Source organism: Perca fluviatilis, chromosome 1 (assembly GCF_010015445.1).
Source record: "Perca fluviatilis chromosome 1, GENO_Pfluv_1.0, whole genome shotgun sequence".
NCBI classification, from domain to species: Eukaryota; Metazoa; Chordata; class Actinopteri; order Perciformes; family Percidae; genus Perca; species Perca fluviatilis.
The window spans coordinates 35,984,166-36,004,490 of record NC_053112.1 but is presented as its reverse complement, the minus strand read 5'-3'; the positions used below and the strand labels follow the sequence as shown (position 1 = coordinate 36,004,490).

Here is a 20,325-nt window from a genome sequence, read left to right as displayed (position 1 = left end):
GTTCAAGCATTTGTTTTTAGTATGCCACAGCTCTGCCTGGATATATTTCAGGTATTTATTATTAGTTTCAAACACTTGCAGGGGGTTATAGCTCTTTAAGCATTTTGTCTCTGAAGTGTAAAGGCCTACTTCTGGTCATTATTTGGTAGGCTGAAATAACTGCCAAAGGATAAGTGGCAGATGTTTCCACATGGTGGTCTGGTTGCATATATGTCACAATTCGACAAATTGAGTCTGTTTTATCAGTGTGTCACAAATTTAGAAAACAATTTTAATAACAGCGGCGTAAAGCTTTATTTGGGAAGTCTTCGAAGCAAGAAACATAAAACAAAGAGTGGAAAGGCAGGCTGTAGAAAAAGGGCATGCACCAGCAGGCAGGCCTTTCAAAGTCCGTGTTGTGCTTAATACCGTATATATTCCTACAAGAGATGGAGACAGAGCTGCAGTTGCATAGCCTAAACTGAGTAATACAGAGGAATGAGTAATATTTCTGTCTGAACACAAGCCACCCAGGATGTACCTTTGATATCAAAATATCAGAGGTACATGATATTACAGATCAACTGGGAGCATGAGAAGAAAACTATGTCTGCTGTACTCAATAGGTTCAAGTGTGTCGCCCAAGGTCAGTTATAATCTCAGTTACAGTATATAGATTTCTTTTGTGTTGCTATAGTTGTGTGCTCAGTAAACACACATTGAGTCAATGGGGTGTTTTTAATTTATTCCACAATAAATATTATTTATCTCTACCACAATCAGTGTAACTTCCGTGCAAAATGTCATCAAATAATCTTTTTTTCAATACATTACAGTCAACGATACTGTTAAAATAGTTGTTCTTTGTGATATCAAAACCCTTCAAAAAAATAAAGTAGTGTACACATCTTTGAATTAGTTAGTAATATCACTTCTTCAGTTGCTGGAATGAACAAAGGGAATATTCATTGATTTGATCTTTGAGTTCCAGTGTAGCACATCAGCACACAAATAATAATTAGAAACAGACATTCTACTACTATATATCTACATTATACTAATAATAAGTTATCATAATTAAGGATGCATTTTAAAAGATGTCTGATTAAAGGGATCAAAAGAAAAGAAGTTTGCCTGGAACCTTTTAAATTCTATATATAGGAATAGCAGTCTTATACTGAGCTATTTTTAAAAATTACCTCTATAGAAAACTGTTTGGCAGATCGGCATCTAAAGTTCAAGAATCATTACAGGCGAGGTAACCTTTAAAGTAACATTTACACTAAGAGGTAAAATAAATTTAAAAAAAAATGGATAAAACAGCAATCAATATTGAAAAATAAGGAAATGGTGCAAAGAGATATAATAGAGAGCACTCCCCAGTATCACATTAACAAAGTACGACAGCAGGCAGGCAGCATTTCCACATTCAAGTAAATGGATGTTTGAGACAACCTTCATCAATCATTAATATACAAACAGAGTAATCTTCAGTAGTATCTCATTGCCACAACAATTAAATATTAAGAAACAATGGTTGAAAATACAGGATGAAAAATATATTTTCGGATATGTTTTAGTGTTTGGTCCCTGTGTGCATGTGGACTTCTTGTACCAGAGTGTAAACAGGAATCGAAGCAGAAAGTCCTTAGAGATCAGGCACTCTGTTCCAGTCGCAGATAAGTCTTAGCAGTCTTAGTTCAGTCATTCTATGGTTCCTTTCCAGACATAGAAGTCCTCACAAATGATTCCAATATCATTCAGCGAGGTCCAATAGATTAAGGGAACTCTCTTGTTTGTAATGTGAGAACACAAGACTGCATTTATAAAAACAAAACCTGACAACAAATATAGCACCATGATGGTTCACTGTGGGATTGAAAAGTAGGACTGAATTACATTTTCCCACTGAGGTGGTGTGCTGTATGCATACTGAAAAGTATGCTGTATACATTTTCCATTTGCTGGATGCTGTTTCAAAGCACCATGAGGTCATGAGAACTCACCTTTTTTTTTTTTGTTTAACCCCAGTGTGATTTTGAACTCAAACCCTGGCAGCGATAGTGCAACATCAACCACAGACAGGACTGCCATCCACTGAACCTGCTATCTCCACTAAAGATCGCTGCTTTTTCCCTTTACGTTTTGTCCCCCTCCATCACAACCACTGATTCTACATACTTCGGATCGGAGTAGGTTTACTATTCCCTCTTTTCCTTGGAGTCCACCTTCTCATTTGTGGATTCTGCTTCATCCTCTTTAGGAGGGAACATCCACGCCAGAGCAGCACCGGCCGTGCCATCGCCGCTCTGACGCGAGAAGCAAAGGAAGGTGGCCCAAACGAAGGCACAGCAGCCGGTGAAGGCGGTCCGCATGTACAGAGGCACCAAGGCAAAGTTCAGAAACTGAGGGAGACAGATAAAGATACAGTATATTTATATCATTGTTCTGGTATATTACATGTTTACATATCAAACAAAAATTCTGATTTACTATTGTGCAGTATAAAATAAATAGTTCCTGTGCAAGTATTGTTGTGAGATGTCATAATGAAACCCTATTCTCTAATTTAAACTACAGAATGTATTCCTTACTTTGTCAGTTTTTGTTACTATGATTTTTGGGATGGGTCTGACAATCAAGGGTTGCTCTGCAGATTTGTCTTTCAAAATATATCACATTATCACAAATAACAGCAATTCAAATGAATGAAAACATGAGGAAATTGAAGATTTTAATAGTGAAGACAATCTAAACTGAAAGGTCCGCTTCCATTAGGTTCATCTTGAGGCTGTGAGATGTGACGGGACGCTCAGAATCATTAGCAAGTGGACCTTTGAGCTTAGATTTTCTTCACTATATATTGTTCCCAAGGCTCAAGAATTGACAACTATCCATAAAAGATGTTAATATTTACCTGCATAAATGGCCAGAACATTAGCCCCGTCTGAAAAGACAAGAAAAAGCAAACAAATCATTTGTAGATGTACACAAACCTCTACTGACACAATTGAAACCTATGATTATGAAAAAAATAAACTTTATCTTTTAACTTTAGTGACTGAGATGCATGCTAATTAGTCAGATAGAGAGCCATCAGTAGAGCTCTCCCTGAACCACATTAATAGCCTAGCTGTTAAATGAGCTGTTTGCAACAGTCATTAAATATATTAAGCCTCAGTTTTGGATACATGCACTATAACGTCTTATCTGTTTTGATTTAGGCACAAGTTAACTGTCTCATGTCACACATTACACGAGCACTTGAAGGTGCTAGCGAGACGAACATGCTGGGAGAGCCTGTGTCTCTGCTCCTACTCACCTTATATGTATTCAGGAACTTTTCTCTCCAGTCTTCAAAGATGTCGTCTTTGCCCTCCAAGATGCTGACACCTGCGTGAGAACAAGACAAATGACAGTTCACTCTCTGACTGTCAGCTGGAAAATGATTTGACTGATGGAAGGTTTATAGTGTAAATGGACTTTAAAGACACAGTATTATACAGTATGTATGTCCTATAGGAATAGGAAGAAAAAAAATCTCTATGGCAATAATATCACTTCATGTATTCGCCAGCTGTGTTATTGCACAAATAGTGGAACATTATTCTCTCGCAAAACGTTAGCAGTACAATGAAAGCATGTAACGGCATACAAAGTTTTGATTAAGCATATTATTGCCTATATTAATAGGTTAGTGTTTTTCCTATTTGCTTTATTGGAGCCAGATTTACAGATTTGAGTAACTAAAAGGCTAGCTAGGTCATAGTCATACACAGTTTGTTTGCTATTTAAAGGTCCCATGGCATGAAAATTTCACTTTATGAGTTTTTTTAACATTAATATGCGTTCCCCCAGCCTGCCGATGGTCCCCCAGTGGCTAGAAATGGTGATAGGTGTAAACCGAGCCCTGGGTATCCTGCTCTGCCTTTGAGAAAATGAAAGCTCAGATGGGCCGATCTGTAATCTTCTCCTTATGAGGTCATAAGGAGCAAGGTTACCTCCCCTTTCTCTGCTTTGCCCGCCCAGAGAATTTGGCCCACCCATGAGAGAGAGAGACATCATGGCTTTCAAACGAGCAAAGTGGCAGTTGGTCAAGGCCACACCCCCACCCTCCACCTTGCCCCCCCCCTCTCCTCCTCAATAACTACAGACACAGAAATGGCACATACTAAGGAAAGCTCATTGTGGGACTGGCTCTAGTGGCTGTAATTCTGCACCAAGGCTGAATTTCAGGAAAGAGACTTCAGATAGAGTATTAGGGGACCACAAAGGTCTATATAAAAGAGACTTCAGATACAGTATTAGGGGACCATAAAGGTCTATATAAAAGAGACTTCAGATACAGTATTAGGGGACCACTAAGGCCTATATAAAAGAGACTTCAGATACAGTATTAGGGGACCACTAAGGTCTATATAAAAGAGACTTCAGATACAGTATTAGGGGACCACTAAGGTCTATATAAAAGAGACTTCAGATACAGTATTAGGGGACCATAAAGGTCTATATAAAAGAGACTTCAGATACAGTATTAGGGGACCAATAGGCTGCTATATAAAAGAGACTTCAGATACAGTATTAGGGGACCACTAAGGTCTATATAAAAGAGACTTCAGATACAGTATTAGGGGACCACTAAGGTCTATATAAAAGAGACTTCAGATACAGTATTAGGGGACCACTAAGGTCTATATAAAAGAGACTTCAGATACAGTATTAGGGGACCACTAAGGTCTATATAAAAGAGACTTCAGATACAGTATTAGGGGACCACTAAGGTCTATATAAAAGAGACTTCTGATACAGTATTAGGGGACCACTAAGGTCTATATAAAAGAGACTTCAGATACAGTATTAGGGGACCACTAAGGTCTATATAAAAGAGACTTCAGATACAGTATTAGGGGACCACTAAGGTCTATATAAAAGAGACTTCAGATACAGTATTAGGGGACCACTAAGGTCTATATAAAAGCATCCAAAGAGCACCAAGTCATGGGACCTTTAAGTGAAAGCTTACCTGTACCACTGCTTTTTCTAATGCAATATACAGTGACATGAAGGTCTTTACTCCACTACACAACTCATTTCAAATCTTACGTTATCTACTTGAAGCACACCATCTACAAAGTGAAGACTTTCATGTGACCTCTGCTAGTCAAGGTGTGTTTCACAGTGCAATGGCAACATGCATGCTGGCATGAGAAGAGCACCGAGAGGACTCGGGTCAGGTTACAAATTGACAGATATGCATATCTGTTTTGAAGTTAACCATTAACTAGCCTGCAGGCGCTCAGAGTGCCCCGGGGAGCTGTGGTGTGTGCGCTGTCAGCAGCTGTCCTGTCCCTGTCCCATGCCCTCGGCCCCACTGCACCTCCGTCCCACTGTCCCACTACAATGAATGACCTGTGTAGAAGACGCTGGTAGCCAGGGGCGACGCTGTGGTCTGGTCCAGGAGCAGCTTCCTCACCACCATCCGGACGGAGTTCCCGGGAAACCTCCGCTCCAGGAACCGCATCCAGAAGAAATTGAAGTTACCGTGGAAACTGAACGCGACCACGGCGACGTTCCGTGTGTGTCTCCAGTCCATTTGTTCCCCTCGCGAGAACGACTGGTGGACGAAGTCTCCTCCAGCGAACAGACAACCGTACAGTGTAACGTTGGTGACCCACGGAAACCGACGGACATGTCTCAAAAACGCCTGTCGCATTCTTTTACAGTTACTGTCGCCCAGTGTAATGGAATGTGGTGTTGGCAAATTGAGCAAAATGTAATACTTTGGTTAATTTTAAGCTAAATGTAACAAATGACACCGGCGTCTCCTCTGTCCGAATATCTCCGCGGCATCATTCGTCCGGATTTCAAAGGAAAAGGGCTCATAAGACTTATCGACGACACAATGTAGCCTATATGTTTCTCGTATAATGAACGTCGTAAAGTAGGCTAGGTCTAATATAATTCCAGACAGTATAGCCTACTTGCTTGTCATGCACCATCCGACACCCGGCACGGGACTGCCAGTTTCACTGGTCGGGTCGGCTGCGTAAAATTGCTACGCCCCTTTTTACGTAAAAAAAAGAAGAAGAAATTGAATCACAGTAGGATGTACAGTTGAAGGGCGGAGTACAACTGAAAGCCTTCCGCAGCCAGCTCAACGTGGAACTGTAACCTTAAATGTGTCAGGGTCACCACAGGTGACTCAGGAGAACTGGTTTTTTGTTGCTGTCAACAAAATACGACCACAAGAGAGGTGTTAGTTTACATGGTGCATCAATCAATGGTGATCAAGGAGCAGCTTCAGTGAAATAAAGCTTGTCCAACATTATATCTTTTAAATCTGTATCATATCTTTGTCAATAACAAGTAGGATGAGTATTGTTAAATTGGGACACTTTTTGAAAATTTCAATTCTGGAACAATTTACAGATTAACAGTCCCATTTTGACAATAGTTGGCAAGTTGACAGTTGGCAATCCTTTATTCTTCTATTAAAGTGCTGAACTCCAAACATTCCACCTTTTCAACTTCATTTACTCTTAACTTAAAAAAAAACACTTAAAAAATACATAGACATGACCATTTCAAACTAGATTTGACCATTTACATTTATTTAGCAACAGGTAGTATGTTCACAAGTTGCAACAAGTTGCACTGAATGCTTTAAGCACCTTGCAGCCTTCTGAATAACAACTGATGAAAAGGCCTTATACAGTATATGGTAAGTTTTCATTTTAACAATTAACAAAGATGCAATTAGTAAAATCATATTTGTATTCCACAAGAATCCATATCATCCCTCGCAGAGTACTATAAACATTTATACATGCAGTTTTCTAAAATGTACACATTCATGGCCATGTTTACGGCAGTATGTAGAGTATAATATTAGTATTCCATTCTTATTAGGAAGGTGCATTAGTAGAGAGAAAAAATAAACTTTGCTTAACAATGCAGAGTGTAACAATTTGAATTCTCTTTACTGTTATAGACAAAGTGCCAAAATAAACAGTCTTCATTGTTGTTCCCCACCTGTAATTATTCTTCAATAGTAGGTCAGGCTTTACATTTAAGGATCATAAACGCAGTTTTACATTTTTTCGCCCATTAAATACATATTGTGCATACATTTTTTTGAAGCATACCTAAGTTAAGTTTCAGATGGATTAAATACCTCCCAGATGTCTATTGGTTTTCAGAATTAAAACTTGCTTGAGCTGGGCAAGTTTCCTGGCAACTCAGTCACTGACAACATTAACATTATAAACGCAATTAAATGAAGTTTGAATTCTACTAGTATAACCTGAACAATGGCTGCATGCAAGGTAGGAAATTAATAGAAAAAATGTTTTGACAAAAGTTCCACAAAAAATGATAATTTCCAGTTCCAATTCCATGATAAGGTCCAGTGAGAGATAGGAGAAGGGCTTTATGACGAGACAACCCTCTCCCAGTCCCCCCTCTCAGTCCTGTGGTAGAGCTGTGGTTGCCCCCCGGGGAACAGGCTATCAGAGCTGGGGTGTCCCAAAAGGAACTGGATGGTGGTCTTCATGTGCTGGACGAAGTGTGGCGGCTCAGCCAGCGGAGAGGTGGACAGGTACTGGGCATGAGAGCGAAATACCAAAGAGTCAAAGGTTGTATGATGTCACTTTCTGGACTGCTGCTTCACACTCACGTTGGGAGTGTTTGAGACATAACAGAGACCTTAAACGTCCGGTATACTCGCCGCAGCCGACCTGTCGCGCGCCAATGTGACGTCATGGGAGCGCCGTAACTATTTATACTCGCGTGGTGGTTGCGACTCTAGTTGCAGTCTTCTCCTGAACAGAGGTGTCGCTAATGAGGAAAGGCTACCGACTTTGCTATTTCTACGGACTAGAAGAAGAAGAAGAAGAAGAAGAAGAAGAAGAAAAAGGTAAACAATTGCAGAACTGGCAGCAGCATTGAAGTCAATGTTTCGATTTGATTGGATGACCTATTTCTTCGGATCAAGCCTTTCATTCACCATAAAAGAACTCATCTTAACCCAGTAAGTTTACAAGAGAGACTTGCAGTCACTCTGAGAGTCCTGGCATCCGGTTGCCCTCGAACTCGTCCATGTTTCCTGTTTCCGCTTTGTTGTGCGCCGCTGAAAAAAATAGAGTGGTGCACAACCTCTGGCGCACTTAAAATCCTGGCGCGACCAGCGAGATAGATCTCGCTGGTCATTTTGACGTCACATTGGCACGCGACAGGTCGGCTGCGGCGACTGTAAAAAGGCCTTTAGGGCTGCACAATATATCGTTGATTATCATCATTGCGTTATCAACTGGTGCCATAAACACATCGTGAAAGGCTGCCACATATCGCAAAAGACATTTAGAGATTTTTTTGTGTTAGTTGAAAGAAAATTAGTAGAAAACTGCACTTTAAAATGTCACTTTTTTTAAGTGGTGCCTTTTATATTCAATTCCATGTTCAATTTGTTCAATAAAAGAATGTTGAAAATGATTTCCTTTCATTCGTTTTAAATTCAACAAGCAATTTATTTATTTTAGCAGAATGCTGAAAAGAAGAATTGCAGAAATTAGTACACTTTAATATCCGTTTATTTATCGCAAGAAATATCGTCATTGCAATATTTAACGTTAATCACATATCGCATATTTTTCTCATATTGTGCAGCCCTAAGATGCCTTAAATGAAGCATGAAAAATACAGACGTAAAACAAAGGATGAAGTAGATCACCTAGGACTTAATACTTCCCCGTTACCTTTAAAATTGTGTCATCATCTTGTGACAACCAGAAGGCAATATCCAGATTTGGGGACCACTTGCAAGGGCCGATTTTAACAAGCCCTCGACTTGAGTCATATATGTCTGCCATCTGCAAGAAAAAAAAAAAAAAAAATGCATTCAGATTGTGTCCTTTTAGTTTCACTAAATAAAACAATTAGCACATTACTAATTTTAGGGGAAATCCAAACTTCAGTTGTTTAAGATTATAATTTCATAAGAAATACTTAAACATTTGGTCATGAGTTTTTGCATGAAACAGAGAGATGTGTTGTATGTTTCTGTGCCACCGTTTTTCATTCACAAAAGTGTCCAGTATTCACACATAGAAAACAACATTTTATATCTTATAGTACCTGTCCCCCAGTGAAGGTCCTTGCTGATCGCAGCTCCTCTGCAGGTCCTTTATGGGTGAATGTGGAAGGGAACACATCCCCTGTTTTAACATTTACACCTGTGCAGAAACAGACATGTAGACACAATATATTAGAGGTCATGAAGGCATTGCTCTCACTTTGTAGCATATATTCATCACTTACCTATTCCATACACTACAGGCCTATGAGTTCCATCAACAACAATGTCATTCATTTCTACAAAAACAAGAGAACAGAAAGGTTAACTAGAACAAGGCGTGACTGGCAGAATGGTAAAGTCAAACAGGTATCAAGGTTACCTGTGATGCAACATGTTTCCAGATGAATATCCTCTTTCTGTTTTTGGAACGCTGCTGTAAAGTAAAAAGAGTCTTACAGTGTTACAAAGCTTGAATGCTGCCAGCATAAAATTACTACACGACACGGGGCAATTTGAAAGACTATACCCAGTATGTTAAGGCTGAGTTTATGGGATGTTTTTGACTCATCGTTAAATCCCCCGGCAAGATGAAGCTCAAGTCTGCATAATGGAAAGCAAAGTGGAAGGAAATAAAGAACATCTGAATAGGATGTGCACTTTTATTATGTGTGTTTGTTTGTGTGTTTCGTACCTGCCCTCCTTACTGACATTACTCAGTGACGTCACAGCTTTCACAAGGAGCGGGACTTCAGACCAGGTGCTGGAACCATCACAGTGAGCAACGCAAGCAGCTCCACTTCCTAAGACATAATAAATCACGGCAGACATTACAAATGTCATTTCCATCCTAACTATATAGGCTACACAGGCAGAATAAGGCACACAGTATGAATCGAATGAAAGGAATGTTACCGGTGTGTCGCAGCACAACCAAATGGCAGGTGGTGGCATCACCAGATCCAATTACTGAAACACAGTCTGGGATGATAGGTAAGACACAAAGCATGTATTTTCATTATGATCCAGAATGGTTAACCCAGAATACTATCAGGGGGTTAGTTAGAGGCTAACAAGTTTAAACAAAAAAACATGGATGATGGTTGAACCTGAACTTGCATTAAAGACTAAAGAGGCTTCAGTTGGCTGGCTGGAGACGTTATCCAAACTTTTAAGAGACTGTCACTATTGTGTCTAGTCCGATATGTCTAGTTTTTAATAGCAATACATCTATTTAATTTACAATAACATTTGGGTGAGCTGAGAATCATCGGGCTTGACTTACTGTCTGCTGGTGTTGTTGCAGCAAACTCTCTTTGTTGGACATACAAGAAGCACTTTGGGTCGACATCAACAAGTGGCCTGGTGCGAAATGTTCTTGCATTTTCCTGTGACATAGTAAAAACAAAATGCATAACTTTACAGGCATTAATACAAACTAAAACTTACACAAAACCATAGAGCCTTATTTTCTTTTCTAAAACAGTTATACTGCAATATTGTTATTGACATGTTCTGTTCTTTACTGCAGTGCATTACTTTGTTTCTTCTCTTATGCACCAAACAAACCAAGGCCAATTCCTTTAATTACGTCATATCAGGTGTCTTTTATTTTCGTGTCTTTCTTATTTAGTAGTTTTTTTTAAATTGTATTCAAGGGGACATGCACATGATCTACCTTTAGTTACACTTATTTGGATGTAACAAAATAAAAAAATATATATAAATATGACCGTTTGTTGTGTTATTCCTGTGCGGGTGCCACACCACATGTCACAGCCATCCGTTTTATATAAATGCTTCAGCATTAACAGATAGTCTGTCATGTGTGATTACTTACAGAAAAGCCCTAACTGCTGACCGTTTCCCAGCAAGCTAAATTTAGCCACACATTCTGGAAACAAACCTGTAAATGTGGAAAGTTGTCGAACAGTTCCGCTGTCGAGCTTATCCGGTCAAGTCCTCTATTTTGAATGAACAACGGCATTTCCTTAAGCGGGGTCTAACGATACCTTAAAATTATCTGGTTATGATACTATTATAAAGACCAGTAATTTCATATTTTTATGGCTTAATAGCTCGTATTATAACTGCAAATTTCGCAGTAAGTTAACTGCAAAACCAGTCCATCGGGTTGAACTTCCTGGAAGGCTGTCTTCCTCTACTGTTCCAGCAAAAAAGAGCCTCGCAGTTGTTTCTGACACACCGCCACCAACCGTTAGTTAAAAAGGACGCCGCACGAACGTGTACACGAATCAAATCCACCATTATTACTGAGCTAACATTTGTACGTAGTGCCCGTTCTATCGAAACGAAGCTACGTAGAATTACTAGTTGAAGTTACGCCGCTAAAAAGGGCAGGGGGGGAAGGTGCGAAGCGGTTGTTTTGCTGCGTCTTGACGGTCGTGACGCATTCAACAATTGTTTACCGTTTCCGAATTTGAACGTAATTATCGTCTAACATACATAGTTTTTCAAGCGTAAATTGCGTATATTTTGCTTTTGCGAATTTTAACATTGCACAGAGTAAACACGCCGGTGTCAAACGTTAAAGCTTAGCTAGGTTACAGATACTGCGGAGGGAACGTTAACTTTTGTTTCGCCAACATGAGAGGGGGTTCTTCTTTCGGAGACAGAGACAGGGGCCGTGGACGAGACAGGTATGGAAACAACACACACACATTTACCACATAGCTACATCACAGGAAATTTCACCTAAAGCCATACTTGTTGTGCGAGTCCAGTATTCTTTTGATATATGCAACATGAAAGCAGGAAACGTCAAACCCCCTCAAGGCCTCTCTCCAGTTTGTAGTTACTTTCACTGTAAACATTGCACTGGGTACTGTCATCACCAGACTGGAGCACAAACGTTTACTGTTCACCAACGTTAGTTTGTACACCGTAAATGTTACAGTCACAGTCAGTTATATCAATTATACGGTTATATACACGGTGAAGCCTCAGGAGCTGTAGACTGAGCTGAGCATTAGCTAACTCTGGGAATATTACATTCTTATGCAAATCACCACACTAAGTGGTTTTACAATTTTTTTGACGTTTGTGTATGACTGCACATTAGAACACTTAAACTGGACATTATAACGTACGTGCAAATTAGTAGGTCTAGGCGTACGTGTGTATTACAATTGCACTTATAGATATAAAAAAAAAATAAGAAACCGATAGATACATGTCTTCAAATGAACATAGAACATTGATTTAGGCAATGTACAGACTGGTTGGGTATGTAATAAATCGATCCAGATACATGTGTGATGGAGCCCCCTTGTGGACTACAGAATTGCCACTCTGGACTTAAGACAATAATTCTGCAAGTAGAGTGAAGTCTGGGCATATGGATTCAGCCATAAATATGTTACAACAGACAAACCTAAAATACAGATAGAAATGATCATCACATCTTTGGTGGTGACAGTAGTAACTGCAGTGTTGACACAGCCACTGTTGATAGTCATTGGCATGATGTAAGCAAACCTGAAAAATCTACAGTAAATAGCTGTAGAAAATGCCTTACTGATTCCACATTTCTCTTTAACTCTTGACCCTTATCGCTCAGGCCACAGTTTGGGTCCATGGGCGGTCGCGGTGGACCCCCACCAATGAAGTTTGGGAATCCAGGTGAGCGTCTCCGCAAGAAGAAGTGGAACCTGGACGAGCTGCCAAAATTTGAGAAGAACTTCTACACTGAACACCCTGAGCTCCAACACAAGAGTCAGGTAAGTCCTAATATTTCTCTCTCTCTCTCAATTTATATGATAGCATGACACCGTGTTGGACTGAGCATATTTCCATCATTGTTCCTTATTATTCAACTATTACGGTGGCCATCATTAACTATGTTGTAGTTGCAGACAATATTTATACACCAAGCAGCAAACATTAAACACCTTAATTGATAGAGTACAACAATTTCTTCTCATAATTATATTCCTTTACTAAATCAGAGTAATTTCAGCAGAAGGTATTCTAAAAAAATGTTAATTTATACACCATGTCCAAATGTATCTTTTCTTTTCCCCCCTCTTTCTCTGTGATATACAGTATGAAATGGAAGAGTATTGCAAAAAGAAGGAGATCACCATCAGAGGCACTGGCTGTCCAAAAGCGATCACTGCTTTTCACCAGGCGCAGTTTCCTCGTTAGTAAACATTACATTATAGAAACTATCATGTATAATCTCTGGGAAACATTAGCATGTACAATAAATAATTAAATCACTCACTCCAGCATCTTGAGACTTCAAAATATAGTTTTTGTTTTGAAGCCCTTTACAAGGTCACTTTAAACAAAACAATACCACTGGTCTAAATGTCCCCGTGTTTGTATAATGTGTCTTACCAGGACCAGTGGGATGTTTACAAGAAAAAGAATATTGACTGATAGTGGTAGGGATTGTCTTTCTGAGGGAAATAATTAAAGATAGAAACCAAAGTAACAGTCCTGAAGTCTCACTGTTGATTGCCTCCCTCCTTCTCTGGCAGAGTATGTGATGGATGTTCTGATGCAGCAGAACTTCAAGGAGCCAACAGCGATCCAGTCCCAGGGCTTCCCTGTGGCCCTGAGCGGCAGGGACATGGTGGGGATCGCACAGACTGGCTCCGGAAAGACACTGGCTGTAAGGCTGCCTGGCAATCATCCTCTATGATGATGACACTATAATAGACATTTAGTTATAAAAAGTTTATTAGAATAGCATATTTCACAACATAAAAAGTGCTGACAGCTTAACATTAAATTACAATTGAAATGCATAAACCATAAAGAAATACAATATAAAGTCAAGACAAAATGCACATAAGGAACAGCAGCACAACTGCAGAAGGACCATGTATCGATCATTTCTAAATTTCAAGAGTCTAAATTAAGTTTTTAAAAGAGATTCATAGAAGAATGAATTGGTTTCCTTTTGATAGGCTAAGTATTTAGTTGTGTTTTATGTTTTTTTGTTCCCTGCAGTATCTTCTTCCTGCTATTGTACACATCAACCACCAGCCTTATCTGGAGAGGGGAGATGGCCCAGTTGTGAGTCAAATTCCATGTGTTAGTGTTTTGTCTAAATGATACTACCTTAGTGTGGGCAGGCATACAATCAGTCTGTAAACACTTCCTGATTGCTCTTTGTCCGCTCCTCAGTGTCTGGTGGTTGCCCCAACCAGAGAGCTGGCTCAGCAGGTTCAACAGGTCACATATGAATATGGCAAGTCTTCCCGTATCAAAAGCACCTGTGTCTATGGTGGAGCACCCAAAGGACCACAGATTCGAGACCTCGAGAGAGGTGGGTATAGTTGTTGATGCGGCACATGCGATGGATTATTGAAAGTAGATTGAAATTCAAAACCGTTGCTCCCTGCTCAATATATACTTGTGTATTTTTGAGTACTACCAGCTTTGGGGTGGTGAACTAAGTTGACTTAAACTTCACTAAACTTAACTTCACTTAAAGGGGCTGTACTCAAAATACTGATAAAAAAGTGGGCTGTGACAGCCTTCATAGACAGTTCCCCAATACGTGAAATACCAATGTTTTTTCACTCCCACGTGTACTAACATGCACACGCAGCCGCACTGGTTATCAAAACAATTTTGCTGCTATATTAATGTTCTGAATGTCCAGTACAGCCACTTTAATATATTAATTTATTAAAATGAATTAATTATAGTGTTGATATATAGTATAATTAATGAATTTAATATATTTAAAAAAACAGTGCTATATTCTGGTATGCAAATGAACTACACACACAACTTTTTCATGAGTAAATTCCACAGCTGCTGCCTGGTATTTTAGCCCACACGGCATTTCCCTGTGAGGTGTGGCCGTAGACAGTACAGACAGTAATTGTTGTACAATGAACAAATCAACAATCGGAGCACAACTATTAGTGGAATGGTCTCCCTGAGCATCTAATAATGTGTGAATCTTTCTTTTTTGGGACATGTTGATTTTGTATGACTCTAGGTGTTGAGATTTGTATTGCCACACCTGGTCGCCTCATTGACTTCTTGGAGAGTGGGAAAACTAACCTGCGGCGCTGCACCTACCTTGTGCTGGATGAGGCTGACCGCATGCTGGACATGGGCTTTGAGCCACAGATTCGCAAGATAGTTGAACAAATCAGGGTAGGCTCAGTTAAGTTAAGTCAACATGACTGCTGAATTTAAAATGATCACCTTGATTAATGTATTAATGTAATGTAGAGGTATTTTTCAGTTAAATCAGTTGTATGCGTTCTCTCTCTGTGTCTCTTAGCCTGATAGACAGACTCTGATGTGGAGCGCAACCTGGCCGAAGGAGGTCCGGCAGCTTGCCCAGGACTTCCTGAGGGACCACATCCAGATCAATATTGGCGCTCTTGAGCTCAGTGCCAACCATAACATCCTGCAGATTGTCGATGTCTGCATGGACAGTGAAAAGGACCGGAAGTAAGGATAGCCACAAAATATATCAGACCTAAAATGATGTTATGTCATGATTATCTCATTAACTGCTATAATAGTGTTACAGAACACAAGCTTATCCTTTCATTTTAATTTAATTTCATTCAAGAACAACACACATTAATCAACATAACTGTAAATGTGTCAGCGTTAGCCAGCTGGCAGATTTTTCATCTGTAGTCCTTTGGCGAGAGTTTTCGAGACCAGAGCAACAGGAAACTGCAAGACATTAGTACAGGTTAAAACTAACAGACATAAGACAACAAGACGCCATAAAGACAGCTGTAGCAAAAAAAAGAAGCATTCTCAAGACAGTGCAGAAGCCATGCAGAGCAACAGGAAGCAGCAAAACATTAATAAAGTAATAATATATATCAGTACATATAGCCATGCAAGCAGGCATTCCGAAGCTACATAAAACAGACAAGCAATACTGATTATAACCATTTTTTGACACATGCAAACATGTAGAGCAGCAATATACAATGAGACCTAAATAAAATACAACAATCATGATGGAGAACTTTCACACAGTTGAAACTGAGCTCAGTGCCACTGATGTGCTGTGATTGTCTCGCCCTTTCTGCAGACTTTTTCAGCTGATGGAGGAGATAATGGCTGAAAAAGAGAACAAAACCATCATCTTTGTGGAGACTAAGAAACGTTGTGATGATCTTACCAAGAGGATGAGGCGGGATGGGTGAGAAATGACTGTTATGACACAACGTGATGAGTGAAGTTCTAGGATGAATTATCCAAATGTTGTGTTCGCTAATCTTTCCACTTCATTGTGGTTTTTTTCCCCCTAGGTGGCCAGCTATGTGTATCCATGGAGACAAGAGCCAGCCAGAAAGAGACTGGGTGCTTGCAGGTAAGAATACTTGTAATACAGTATTACCACTTCACTCCAGCTCTTTGTTGTAGATAATTTTCTCACCTAAACTGTTCATCTGTTATAAATAAGGGGCCAGTGGACAATACAAATAGTGAAAACAGTTCCTTTCAAAGACTGCTGATCAGTATGTGTAGTTTTTTAAAGTTACATATTCACTAACGCCTGAGTCGAGTGTGAGTGGAGATGATTTCCATGTCTAACTCCTACCAATATTTTGTTTAATCCTACAGAATTTCGGAGTGGTAAAGCTCCCATACTGATTGCTACCGATGTGGCCTCTCGTGGTCTGGGTATGTCTGCTCACACATACAGTTAACTGCTGCATAATCTCTCACTTTCTGCATATTCCTGTGAATAATTTTTTTTCCTCTAAATAATATTAAGTGTGTTATACACTTATAGAGTAACACAAGTACAGTCACCACAGTTAATTGATGTGTACATTACAACTCCAGCTATTATTTTGACCAATAGGTAAGTATACTGCTACAGATGAGACCAGCTATATCTGTCAATAAAGTGGGGTAAAAACAAAATGCATTTCTAGCGCAACAGTTAATGTAGAATTTTCTGCCTTTGGCTATTGTCAGGTTGATATTATGACCGTTGAAGGTGTAATCTGTTTGAATTTGGTGACATACAATGAAACAAATCAGCATATATTTAAGAATCTCCCTTACTATTATAATCCGAGAGTTACATTAACTGTTAAGTCTAGTATGGAGGCTGCAGGCCAACTGGGTTTATAGTCTGTTTCTTGTTATTGCAGTTAAAAAGCATCCTTCAACCGGGGCTCTTTGGCACGCTGCCTGAAAGGAGGGCCGTGTGGGGCAGGTGTTTCTGCGCACCTTTCCTATGTCTCCTTAATGGTGTCAGTACAAATTAAATGAAGATGCTGCTCATATTACCCGTTGTTCCACACATAAGATAACATTGTGTAGGTGTTCCATTGGTATAATTCTGCAAAATGATACACATTGTTATGTTTTGCAGACAGTGGCAGCCAAATTATCTCCGGTCCACCAAGTGGAAGGCTATGATGGATATCTAATTTGTTGGCAGGATAAATGTGAGAAGGGGGGATGAGTAAAATGTCTGAGTTGCGAAAATCCCTATGACCATATCCTTGTTCTTTTTTCCCCTCTTCTCCTCTCAGGGTTTGGCAGCACACGGCAGCTGTAACAGTCTGTGCTGCTGTCACTGCCCCTCGCAGTCCCTTTTTAAAGTAGAAGCTTGGCTAGTTTTGGGGGGATTAAAGCCCTCTTATTCTTCTTGGGTTACTAAGATCCCCCTGCCCGGTATTGTCAGAGTTTTAAATCCAACGAGCCTTCCTTGGGAGCAGCCTGAGGTTCCTGTATGTCTGCCCATCGGTCCGTCCCAAAAAGCAGACAGACAGTGGGGAGAGAATTAGACGGGCTCGTCTGGATCCAGTCCTGGCCAGGGTCTGAGGAGGGTCCTGCCATGCAGCGAGAGAGCAACAGAACCAGCCGTCGTGTTTAACGGTTCTGCTCCCGTCTGTCGTTGCTGGTGTGTGCAGAAGGTGGAGGGATGCATCCGGTCTCCCTCCCATTCCTCCTCAGCCCCTCACTATAAACCAGGACTGATCAGGGGGGACTGACTACCTTTGTAAAATCAACATGACGGGGGTAAGTACCTCACCGCCCCTTTCTCTTAACTCCTCCATGAGCTCACCATACATTCAGGTACTTCCATCTTGCTCATATTTTTATTTAGTCAAAAAGAATAGCACAGTCTCTGTCCCGGCACACTGTCATTCTGTTATTCAGTAGGTCACGACTGGTGAAATGGCTTTCCTCTGTCATGATGGAGGGGAAAAGGTAGACGTATTGATCAGCAGTGCTGTCAGAGCCCCACGTCTTCCGTAATGAGAAACAGACTCCTTGTCTTCACACATTTTGACCTGTAATCACATTGGTGTGAAGATTATGAAGTGCATGGTTTCTGTACAGCTCGATCTCAAAAACATGAAGTCAAGTTCAGTTTGAACTGTATTGGATTTTAATTAAAAAGGTTATAATGGTGGGTAACTGAAATGCATCTTTGGATGTATGGATTATCCGGTAAAAGAGGTAAGTTAGATTTTTATTTAGAATATATATGTTTTATCTTTGTAAAAAAAAAAAAATAAAATAAAAAGTAATAAATCCAATATAAGTATACTTTTATTTATTTACAAACCATAAGCTTTTGAAGTGGAATTTAAATGATCCATTTTTTTCTCCAGAAACTTTGCCCCCTGTGAGATAATCCTCTTTTCCCTTTCCTCCATGCTGTTAAACCGATTTCGTCTTTATCCAAAAGATGTGGAAGATATCAAGTTTGTCATCAACTATGACTATCCCAACTCCTCTGAGGATTATGTCCACCGTATTGGACGTACGGCCCGCAGCACCAACAAGGGCACTGCCTACACCTTCTTCACCCCAGGGAACCTGCGGCAGGCCCGAGACCTTGTCCGGGTGCTGGCGGAGGCCCGGCAGGCCATCAACCCCAAACTGCTCCAGTTTGTGGACGCAGGGCAAGGGGGAGGAAGAGGCGGTAAGGACCGTCACCGTTTTTCAACTTAATATATCGCAGTCCATCATACTGTAAAATGGGATATAATAATACCGAGATTACATTTGTGGTTTGTTACAGGTGGCAGAATGCGTTACCGCGGCAGCGGTTACAACAACCCTAGCCACATGTACCAGGGGGACTGTGATCGCCGCATGCACGCCGGTGGGGGCAGCGACAGCAAAGACGGCCGCAGTGGTTTCAGCCGCGAGGGCCGCAGCGATCGTAACGGAGAGCGCTCCACTTCCTCCTCTTCCTCCTTCAAGGACAGGAGCCAGGATCACAGGAATAGCTACAACTCAGGCTCAGATCAGTACCAGAGTTACAGCAGCAGAGGGGGCTACAACTCCCGCAGCGCAGGCCAGTCTGCCGGAGGTCCGGAGAAGTCTAGCCAGCCGCCGGGTCCGTTTGGCCAGCCTCCTCCTGCTCCTCTTCCTCCTCCATCATCAGGGGGGGCGTGGCCTCTGATGGCTCACCAGTTTGCTCAACCAAAGCCAACGCCGATGGGCTTCATGGGGCAACCCTCTTACAATTTTGCTTCTCCACCCCCTCCTCCTCCAGGCCCTCCACCTCCCCGGAAGTAGAATTAGGAGCAAGACCCACTCATTTGCAGTGAGTTTATGTTAATTTGCACTACTTGGTGTGTTGACAGTGTTACTTTGTTTTTACTCTCAGATTCTTTGTCATTTCCAATAGGCGGGGCTTTGAAAAGGCATATATGCCTTTTCAATATCTATGTTGGTAATTGCTTACATTTTCATACTTTTTAATAATGCATCAAAACCATATTTTCAACCTTGATTGTAATTCTCCAGTCTTATACAGTTGCTCTCCATGTACCATGGAGGAGCTGTCATTCATCAACTGTATTAGGATTAGTATTTGGTTAGAATGAAAACTACATTTCCACTGAGTACTCAGTACTGGTACGTGGTTAAAAGCGCTGGTCTAGGGTAAAAATGATTTCTAATATGAACCGTCCCATTCCAGAGTCAAGTTTCCCTCTAGCTTCAGTAAAGTTAAAACTCCTTTTGACTAATTTTCTTAGAGGTTTTGATGCAATATAATTATTGCAATGATTTTTTTTGTTTTTATTTTAATGGACTGTTGCACTAGATTTAGATACATTTTATCTCGTTACTTTTACCTGTCTGTAGTGAATCAAAACTGATGTTTCTGTTTACTTGTAACTGTTGAAGTCCCATATTGTTTTATTAAACAGATAAGCTAATGCTGACTTATTTTCAGGGGGATTAACTAAATTGCAGCTTGCTTGTTTCCTCTTTTATTCACGTGTTCTTTTTTTTTTCTTAAATAAAAGAATCAAAGCAGTATTTTCTAC

The 20,325-nt window shown here is 40.4% G+C and overlaps 3 protein-coding genes across 3 annotated transcripts; 1 reads left to right on the top strand and 2 right to left on the bottom strand.

The window, feature by feature from the left end:
- Window positions 1–698: 698 nt before the first annotated feature.
- LOC120567176 (mpv17-like protein) lies at window positions 699–5,986 on the bottom strand. Its single transcript, XM_039814089.1, has 4 exons — window positions 5,389–5,986; window positions 3,302–3,372; window positions 2,897–2,926; window positions 699–2,384 (listed from the first exon to the last, which is right to left on the bottom strand). Exons 1-4 carry the CDS (start codon window positions 5,690–5,692, stop codon window positions 2,181–2,183), a joined length of 609 nt encoding a protein of 202 aa, XP_039670023.1. The 5' UTR covers window positions 5,693–5,986; the 3' UTR covers window positions 699–2,180.
- Window positions 5,987–6,569: 583 nt separating this feature from the next.
- On the bottom strand, window positions 6,570–11,252 carry ntan1 (N-terminal asparagine amidase). The gene is made up of 10 exons (XM_039813427.1): window positions 10,956–11,252; window positions 10,335–10,437; window positions 9,965–10,030; window positions 9,744–9,852; window positions 9,579–9,652; window positions 9,432–9,485; window positions 9,295–9,348; window positions 9,112–9,209; window positions 8,733–8,846; window positions 6,570–7,579 (listed from the first exon to the last, which is right to left on the bottom strand). The coding sequence occupies exons 1-10, from the start codon at window positions 11,034–11,036 to the stop codon at window positions 7,409–7,411; spliced, it is 924 nt and encodes a 307-aa protein (XP_039669361.1). The 5' UTR covers window positions 11,037–11,252; the 3' UTR covers window positions 6,570–7,408.
- Window positions 11,253–11,402: 150 nt separating this feature from the next.
- LOC120566690 (probable ATP-dependent RNA helicase DDX17) lies at window positions 11,403–20,245 on the top strand. The gene is made up of 13 exons (XM_039813314.1): window positions 11,403–11,709; window positions 12,630–12,789; window positions 13,115–13,211; window positions 13,555–13,688; window positions 14,030–14,095; window positions 14,207–14,348; window positions 15,033–15,193; window positions 15,324–15,496; window positions 16,101–16,211; window positions 16,321–16,382; window positions 16,637–16,696; window positions 18,729–18,965; window positions 19,065–20,245. The coding sequence occupies exons 1-13, from the start codon at window positions 11,657–11,659 to the stop codon at window positions 19,565–19,567; spliced, it is 1,959 nt and encodes a 652-aa protein (XP_039669248.1). The 5' UTR covers window positions 11,403–11,656; the 3' UTR covers window positions 19,568–20,245.
- The last annotated feature ends 80 nt before the right edge of the window (window positions 20,246–20,325 follow it).